A 9,347-nucleotide genomic window follows, 5' to 3' on the forward strand; every position below is an offset into this window, starting at 1 on the left:
CTTATTGGAATGGGGACCTCCCTTAGATGCCTACTTTTTGTTTCCTTTCAATGTCATATTTTAGTTTGCTATCCTTGTACTTCTCTTCTCTGGCTGAGGATTGGCCATCCTTGGAAATGTGAGATCCCTCTAGCATTGTCAGATACAATTTCATGCTCTTATAGGCTGTAACCTAACATATTGTTTTGTGTCATCTTCAGTTTCATATGTTATCACACTTACCCTTTCCCTTCTATAGTTTATGTTTTTTTGGAAAAATAAATTTGATGTTAAATAGTTTTCATTAAAGCGATAATAATTACAATTCATCCTATGAAAATGATATGGGCAAATTCATATTAAATATAATTAATGATCTTGTTTATATTTCGAACAATACGTTAATTAATCAGAATTTTTTTATTGAAATTATGAATAATTAAAACATGACATTTAAGTTGGAGTAGTAATAGTTCAATTATTATGGTCATTTTATATTGAGTAATTAATGAATTCCCATAACTATTTATTCATAATAATCCTCTTAATCACTAAAAAAAGAAGTATTGAATATTTTTATTTTCTCAAGATATTATTAAATTTATCTATTTTTACATTTAATATTACTTTCTTTATTAAATATTAGAAATATTATATCAAGAAAATGTTTAAAGAAGATATAACAAAAGGTGTTTTGATTAGTTATTTTACAATAAAAGTGTTATATTTTTTCTTATATCACATTAATTATGATGTTAAATTTTAACTTAAATATTAACCAACAAAATAAGCGAATCGTTCGTGTCAAAAATTTTAATCCAATTTTAAATTCATGTCATATTTGTGTCATATCATGTCGTAAAGTGACGGAGTTAGCCCATTCACCGAGTTAGGGCTAACAAAAAATTTAGTTGAGGCTTAATATTCAATTTTATCCAAAAGTTTAGGCTCAATTATTTAGTCATATTTTAATTTTTAAAAACAAACTAAGACCAAAACCTCGTACACCACATAACTCTACGACTAGTGTGAGCTCGTGTTGACATGAATTGTTAATATGTTATAAGAGTGAATTCTTTCATATGAAAAATTAATTATGTGATCATGTTATTTGATCATAATCATTCTTTTAAAATTTATATATTTTTCATTTTCTTATTTCATCAATAATAAATAATTATAATCATATAATATGATCGCATAATCATTTTTTCACATAAAAAAATTCATCCCGAGATGTGATGTTGTACTCCCATTTGTTTTTCGGATTTGGTGTTTGCGATACAAGGCTGGGAAGGTAAGAAAGAGCAACGTCTTCAGATTCTCCTTCTCAAACTCAAAGGGACCAGTACAAGAGGGAATCTGTAATTTAGTCAAAAGTCAAGGGCACATTACATTATCCTCATTCCTTGTTCCTTAACCAAATAGCACCCACCAACCACTTATCATTTACTAATACACAAACAAAATAGAAAAATATGTATTGGATTGTATCTAGTAATTTAGGGTCTCTTTGATTTCTGTTTTCTAAAATAGTTTTTTAGTTTTCAGAAAAAAAAAAAAATTCGTTTGGTAAAATTTGTTTTGTAAAAAATATTTTAAAAATTATAACTGTTTTTTGTTTTTAAAATCAAATTTAGAGAATATGACCACTTATTTTTGTTTTCTGTTTTGGTTTTTAACTTTCAAAAAAAAAAAAAATATAAAAAATAACTGTTTCTATAACTATTTTACAAAACAGTTTTAAGAACAAAAAAATCAGAACAGAATCAAACAAATCTTTATTTTTTTAGATGAGTTATTTTGATCCCTTGCATAACCCACATTCGTGATAATTCACGGGTTAGCTCATCACGTTATTTTTTCTTTTATTTTGTGTTAGCGAATCAACTTCTTGATCAATTCACCTAACTCTCTTTTTCTTTTATTTAAATTAGTTGGCTTGCATAACTCACCAATTCATTTTTTTTTTTTGTAAGTTCTTAATGGATTGAAATCTTAATTAGTTAATTTGCTATAAAAGAAGATGAGTTGGATTTCTGTAACTTATTTTATAAAATGAGTCAACTATTTCATCTCATTTTTATATAGTGAGATAAATTAGATGATTTCATTCACATTGCTTCTAAATAAAAATAATAAGAAAATTCTAAATAGTAGCTCAGTTGACAATTGAGTTATCAAGAGTTTGTTTGAACCGGAAGTTCAAATTCTGTTTCAAATAAATTTTTAGGGGTTAGAAGACATGCCTTTCTCATCGAATGAGATTCACTCCGAACAAGATTTCCTCCCATAAAAGGTACCTATAATTTATCTAAAAAAAATCATATAATATTTTAAATCAAACTTTTTCCTCTTTATCTTTTTATTTTATTTTATCTATCTTTCAACTAAATATCGCTATCGAGTTGTGTTTATTGCATATAACTATGACTAATAACTGATGAACATGTGAACTATTTTTAAATATAAAAATAAATAAGACCTAATTTAATGGGGAATAGATTTTTTCATGTATTATTTAACATAACCATATCATATATGTGAAAGAATCATAACCATATAAAAATAAATCAATAATGATGAAGAAAGACAGAAAAAAATATTAAAATAAATAATTATAAAATTATCAGTGTTGATGTTAACTAACAGTCTAATCCATTATACACCAAATTTAATGGAATAGTTACAATTAACAAGCACTAATACATAGCCGGTTCACTAGTAAAGCGGTTCGGTCTAGTTGGACCGTAAGAAGATCACTGTACCACTCCACAGACAAAAACATAAAAAGAGTTGTTAGTATAGTAGCTAAGGCTAAGGTTGGCGTAGGTTGCAGAGTGCAACGTTGTTTGAGTTGTTCATTCCAATTTCCATGGCGCTTTCATGGCGACCCTTCATAATCTCACGCCTGAATGACGTTTCACTCCACTCTCTCCACCCTTCAAAACCTCCACCTCCTCCCTCCCTCCTCCGCCGCCGCCGTTGTTTCATCACAGCCTGCCTCGTCTCCGGCGTCGACGGCTTCTCCGACGATGTCGTTTCGACCCGAAAATCCACCTTCGACCGTGGTTTCACCGTCATCGCCAACATGCTGAAGCGCATCGAACCCCTTGATAACTCCGTCATCTCAAAGGGTGTCTCTGATTCCGCTAGAGACTCCATGAAGCAAACCATCTCCACCATGCTCGGATTGCTACCCTCCGATCAGTTCTCCGTCACCGTCACCGTTTCTAAGCACCCCCTCCATCGCCTTCTCGTCTCTTCAATCATCACCGGGTACTCAATTGAAAATTTTCTAGTTTCATTGCTTGGTTTATGTAAAGTTGAGATTTTTTTTTTTTTTTTGAATTGAACTTTAGGGGTTATTGGGTACTCAAAATTGAAAATTTTCTAGTTTCAGTGCTTGATTTTGGATTTTATTTGCAAATTGGATATTTTTTGTGTTTGAAGTTGATATTTTGTTTTTAATTAAACTTCTGGGGTTGCTGCTCAATTGAAAATTTTCCGGTTTCAGTGCTTGGTTTTTTATCTTCAATGCAAAGTTGAGATTTTGTTTTTTAATTGAACTTTTGGGGTTGGTGTCTTGGTTAGGTACACTCTTTGGAATGCGGAGTACAGGATGTCCCTGATGAGGAATTTTGATATATCGCCTTGTGGGGCTCAAAGGTCGAAGTTGGAAGCTAGTTCGGAGGTTTTGGAGGTGAAGGGTGGAGGAGAGGATGATGGGAAGATTGAGGTTGTTTCTGCTGATTTGGGGTTCAAGGATTTGGAAAGTTGCAGCCCGAGAGTGTTTGGAGATTTGCCTCCTCAGGCTCTTAGTTACATCCAGCAGTTGCAGTCTGAATTGACAAACGTGAAGGAGGTAACCCTCTTTTTTGTTTTTTGTTTAGTTCACTTTCTTGATGCAATAATTGTGGAATAGTTGCAGTTTTAAGAGTATATGACATGTTTGGTTATACTAAGGAGGTGCCTTAGTGGAATTTTGAGTTTGTGTTGGGTATCTATGAAGCACGATACTCCTCAAAAAAAATTCGAACTTATCGGAAACCTATTGTATCATATTGACGTATAGAGAACGCATTGCAAACGTATCGGAAACGCCGTGTCGGAATCGGTGCTTCATAGTTGGGGATATGGTTAAAAAAAAGACCTCACCTTTGTAAATTGTTTGCTGCTTATTTGTATGCCAAATAAGTTGAATTTGGAGTCAGTGTATTGGAATTTGGAACAAAGATCTCACCTTAACGGGTGAGCTGTTCTGAGAGCTTGTAAAATCTTTGCATCTTATGTGTTTGCCAAGTAGATTTGGCCCAGTATGGTTTCTGCTAATACTAACAGTAATCTTGGTTTAACTTCAATTGTATGATAAATGTGATTTTATATCTGAAGGGTATATGATTGGATGGACGAGTTTGGAGGAGATAAGTTTTCATTTTTAAATTGAGAAAATTATAAAATGTTTATAAAGCATGAATAATGGATAATTGGAACGTTCCATGATAACTCATTCTTATTTTCTCACTTTTGAAAATTTCTCAAATAAAGGGAATATTTACTTAAAATTGAAGAAAAAAGTTATCCTTCCTTCGTTTTCCCTCCAAACTATCCAAACAGACCCTCAACTAAAAGTATAGATAATGCGATTTGGCTTACACAGCCTTGAAAGTTATTTAGGGAAACAACACATAGGAAAATTCTTTCCGCAAGAATGAAAAGAAATGCCTCCTATGTCTTATTAAGGCTTAATGCCACATTATTATGGTGCCTTGCAATGGCCTAATGGTAAGGTGGCAACACTCCTGTTGTGTAGTCCAAAGATTGACTTTATTTTCGCCCTACTTAGTCTGTGCTCTCTAAGAAGTGGTTTCATTACTCATGAGATCATCTAAAAGGCAAGCTCAAAGAGTTAATGTGGGAATTTTATTTTTCTTTCAGGAGCTTAATGCCCAGAAGCAGGAAATAATGAAATTAGAATATGACAAAGGGAACCGGAACAATTTGTTGGAATATCTTCGGTCTCTGGATCCTGATATGGTAATGCCTCACAACTTATATTTAATTTATATTCCCTTGCAATTGAAAGTAGTGCTTTTAAGTTAAGATTGCAAAAAGTCCTGCCCTCCTCTTCTATTCATGTAGGTACTGAGTTTTGCTTTACTTTGTGAATCTTTTCATGAGTAACTTGTCTTGACAGGTGACTGAACTGTCTCGGCCTTCATCAATAGAAGTGGAGGATATAATTAACCAGCTTGTTCAGAACATATTGAGAAGATTCTTTGTGGATGATGCTAGCTCTAATTTTATGGAACAATCAGTAGCAGGAAACATAGACAATCACCCAGAAAGGGGTGATGGGTTTAGTGATACAGTAGGCACTTCCCGTGATTACCTAGCAAAGTTGCTTTTCTGGTTAGTACATCTCATTCTCATTGCCCTTCAAATTTTTTTGCATAGTTATACATATCCTCTAATTAATCATATACATGATCCTGAAATAGTGAATTTTGAGTAAATTTTTAGTGCTCGTGTAGTACATACTCCCCCACTAAAATTAGAAATATGTGGATTCATGTGGCATTAAAAACAAATAAGTGGATGGAATAAATGCAGATAGGTGAGTATGTGTTACTAATTTTAATAGGTGTAGCACTGAATACTCACTTCTATAGAAGTAGTGAAATTTTATCACTGAAATCTACACATAAGCACATATTTCTTTAGTCAGTTAAGTCCTTTTTTGTTGTGTAATGAAATTAAGGTTTTCTTTCCATTGGCAGGTGTATGTTATTGGGTCATCACTTGAGAGGGTTGGAAAACAGATTGCATTTGAGTTGTGTTGTTGGACTGTTGTAGAGAACAAAGTGTAAGGCATGTATATTCTTTTCTTTCCTCCTTTTTCTTTTTATTCCTCCCCCCCTCCCTATAAAATTTTGTCTATAATAACAGTAATACTATTCAATGAAAAACTGAACGTATGGAATAATCACGTTCACTCCTTGCTTTTAGCACTTTTTTTCTTGATTCATCATACCAAGCATTAAAGCATACCATATTATAAAATTCTGGTGCTGTGTTATGCACTTGCATGAATAATGTGGTTATGGAAAAGATATCATCACGCCATACATTTGAAGCAAGATTGGATGTAATTTAAAGTATTGTCATGATTATTAAAATTTGAGGATTGATATAACTTAATTCATTTTAGATACAAATTTAGTTTAGAGAAACTTAGAATGAGTTTATGGTACACTATTTCATTGAGAATTGGGAAACACTCACCCAAGTTTGTTTTATGTAGAATTTCTACGCGTTGTAAGCGAACTTGAGGACCAAATTTATTCCAATATCGTTATAAGTGTCATTGTTAGAATTGGAACCTTTGAAGCATATTCAAAATACGCCCTTCACGGCTTTTCAAGCTTTATATGTACTATTTCATACAAATTTAGGATAATTTTGCAATAGCATGGTAATAGCGTGCGTCCTACTGTTAGAACGTAAGAGCAACACCATAATTTAGGCCATCTAAGCTTCAAGCTTTAAAAAGAAAAAGAAAAAGGGTGTGTTTGAATGTGTTTTTATTTTTTTTTTGTTTTTAAAAACTGTTGTGAACATAAATTTTGAAAACTGACTGAGAGTAAAAGAAAAATAAAGCTTGTTAGTTTTAAAATTATAGAAAAATATTTTTACAGTTACTGCGTATAAGTTATCTGTATTTATTTTCAAAATGACGTCGTTTTGGGATTGAAAAATTAAAATATTATAATTATAAATATTATAACAACTCTGAAATAAATTAAAATTACAAAAATATCATAATTTTCATCTCAAAATGATGTTGTATTGAATTTGTTGCAGATGATTTATCTACGGTGAGAGCAGAAAAAGCGAACCCTTAAAATTATAAAGAAGTTGTAATTATTTATAAAAAACCATTAATGAAGTTTCATAATTATAATATTGCCTCTGCAAAATAATTTAAAATTAAAAAAATAAATTTATTTACCAAAATACCTTTAATGAATTCTTGTTTGAGTTCGTTTTTTCTACAGTCAATGTAGATAATTTATCTACAGTGAGCACAAAATGACATCGTTTTGAGGCGGAAATTAAGGTATTTTTGTAACTATAATTTATGTCAGGGTTATAATAGTCTTTTTCATTATAATTTTTAAATTTTTCAACCCAAAACGACGTCGTTTTGAAAGCGAATGTAGATAACTTATCTACGTTCACTTTTGAAACATTAAAGCCTTCTTGTATTTACAACAATGCCACCGCTAAAACAAACAAAAAAAACAAGAAATCAGCTCTTGAAAACATCCCCGGATTGTTTTGGTCTTTTAGTTTTTAAAACTAAAAAACAGATACTATTTTTAAAATTGATTCTACGAAACACTCTTGCAAAACAATTTTTTTTTTGTTTTATTATTTCTAAAATTAAAAAACTATTCTGCAAAACACAAATCAAACAGTTAAATTTCTAACTTAGCAACATGCAGTTCTGGACTTCTGGTTTATGCATCCTGAAATCATCTACCTGGAATTTGGACTTGTAATTTTTAAATTTTAACTAACTGAACGTAAATGAAGACACTAGTGTAGAAGATCTTATAGGATCATCCAATCAAGTTTTTGGATAGCGCACGTTATAACCATAAAAAATTAAACAAGCCATCATATTATGTTCATGGTCCATGTTTAATTGGTTCTACATAAGACTACCAAAGAAAAAAAGAAACCGGAGTCTGTATGTTACTCACTAAATATGGAAAATACCTAAGTTTGTATCCTCAGAAGATGTTGGCATACCACCCTTTGGCTTTATGGAAATCCGTTCAGATTCACAACTTTTACAATATATCAAAATAACATTGTTTAAATGTAACTCACATGCGTGTTGAGTATGATTCATATTTTGCATTCAAATAACAATTTTTGTTGATGGGATGAAAAAAAAAAAAAACCAACGGAGGGTCCCCCCTCTATTTTGTATTCAAATAACAATTTTTGTTGATGGGATGAAAAAAAAAAAAAAACCAACGGAGGGTCCCCCCTCTTTACTATTATGCGATCGTGTGTGTATTTGTGTTTGATTCCAACAATAGCATTAAAGAAGCAATTTTTTTTTTGGAAATATTCCATCGGTTCATCGCTTCGCGATTAGTCCGATTCGGGGCAGGTCCAGGATTAAGGCTTTAAAGAAGCGATTATATCTAAATGAATGAAGAATTAAATTTCAAGCATAACTAAAACTATCTTATGTCTCATTGTTCTCAGGGGTATGCCTCTCGCTTAAGGCTGTAAATGAGCTAGACCGGCCTAACCTATAGTAGACCAGACTTAGACTATTATAAATAGTAAAATAAAATAGGCTCAGACTTTTAAAAACAAAAACTATTTAGAAAATAGACCATAAGCTTTTTTATACTTGCCGGGCCTATAAACATACAAGCCGGCCTATCATATTATTTATTTTTAATAAAATAAATAAAAACATTAATTTAATAATTTTGAATAATAAAGTAATATTATTTTAGTTATTCTTTTAATTGTTGAATGTTTAATAGGCTTAAACTGGCTAATAGACCTAGGTCAAAGCTTTTATTTTTTAAATATAGGTCATGTCAAACTTATAATTTGAGGTCTACACAGACTAACAGGTCAGACTAAATTCAATTTTTTACACAGGTCTGGCCTATTTAAGCCAAAGCTTAGCCTAACCTAGCCTATTTACACTCCTACTCCCGGATTAACTTTCTTAATTTTTTTTTACCCTTTTGTTTTTTCTGTAATATCATATTAATGTTTTCCAAACCAATGCGTATAAAAAAAAATTCAACATTTGTCAACATTAGATAAACACTTTTAGGTAATATACTAATTTTTTTCATTTACAATGATTAAATATTGGAATTTATTTATGTGCGGAACAAAATTCATCTCAATTATACTTTGGTATGCCAACTTCATCCGTGCACAGACAACTTTGATAATTTTCAAATGTAGCATGTAATATACACTTTCTTTAGCCAATTACTACTTTAGCTTTTATTTTGCAGAACCAAAACATATTGGGCAATATCATGATGAATTGTTTGAATATTTTAGGCTTCAACATTCTATACCTGATTGTATGATCATTCTTGATCTTCAACACTTGTGTCTTCATTCTGCCTTAACATCCTCTAATAAATAATTATGTGCAATTGTGCATCAACATATTCCACATGATATTCTTTGTTACTTCATTATAAACATGTATGAACAAACAGTACAAAATCTTCTGATTGTTCTGTATATACACTCATTAAAAAAAATCTTGTTCAGTACAAATGAATCAGTATCAACCAAATTAAATT

General features: G+C 31.3%; 1 protein-coding gene across 1 annotated transcript; it reads left to right on the forward strand.

Annotated features, from left to right (window-relative positions):
* The first annotated feature begins 2,804 nt into the window (after positions 1 to 2,804).
* Positions 2,805 to 5,968, forward strand: LOC133308896 (uncharacterized). Its single transcript, XM_061509632.1, has 5 exons — positions 2,805 to 3,258; positions 3,574 to 3,844; positions 4,918 to 5,016; positions 5,177 to 5,391; positions 5,760 to 5,968. Exons 1-5 carry the CDS (start codon positions 2,855 to 2,857, stop codon positions 5,833 to 5,835), a joined length of 1,065 nt encoding a protein of 354 aa, XP_061365616.1. The 5' UTR covers positions 2,805 to 2,854; the 3' UTR covers positions 5,836 to 5,968.
* Positions 5,969 to 9,347: the final 3,379 nt, after the last annotated feature.

This window comes from Gastrolobium bilobum, unplaced genomic scaffold (assembly GCF_033153095.1).
Source record: "Gastrolobium bilobum isolate Gb01-03AN ecotype WA unplaced genomic scaffold, APGP_CSIRO_Gbil_v1 utg5203, whole genome shotgun sequence".
Lineage (NCBI taxonomy): Eukaryota > Viridiplantae > Streptophyta > Magnoliopsida > Fabales > Fabaceae > Gastrolobium > Gastrolobium bilobum.

Bases quoted from the DNA above. Each gene is read 5' to 3' on its own strand.
- LOC133308896 (XM_061509632.1), top strand. From the start codon at position 2,855: ATGGCGCTTTCATGGCGACCCTTCATAATCTCACGCCTGAATGACGTT. The intron at 5,017-5,176 runs GTAATGCCTCAC...TTGTCTTGACAG, and splicing joins GGTCTCTGGATCCTGATATG to GTGACTGAACTGTCTCGGCC. The intron at 5,392-5,759 runs GTTAGTACATCT...TTCCATTGGCAG, and splicing joins CTAGCAAAGTTGCTTTTCTG to GTGTATGTTATTGGGTCATC.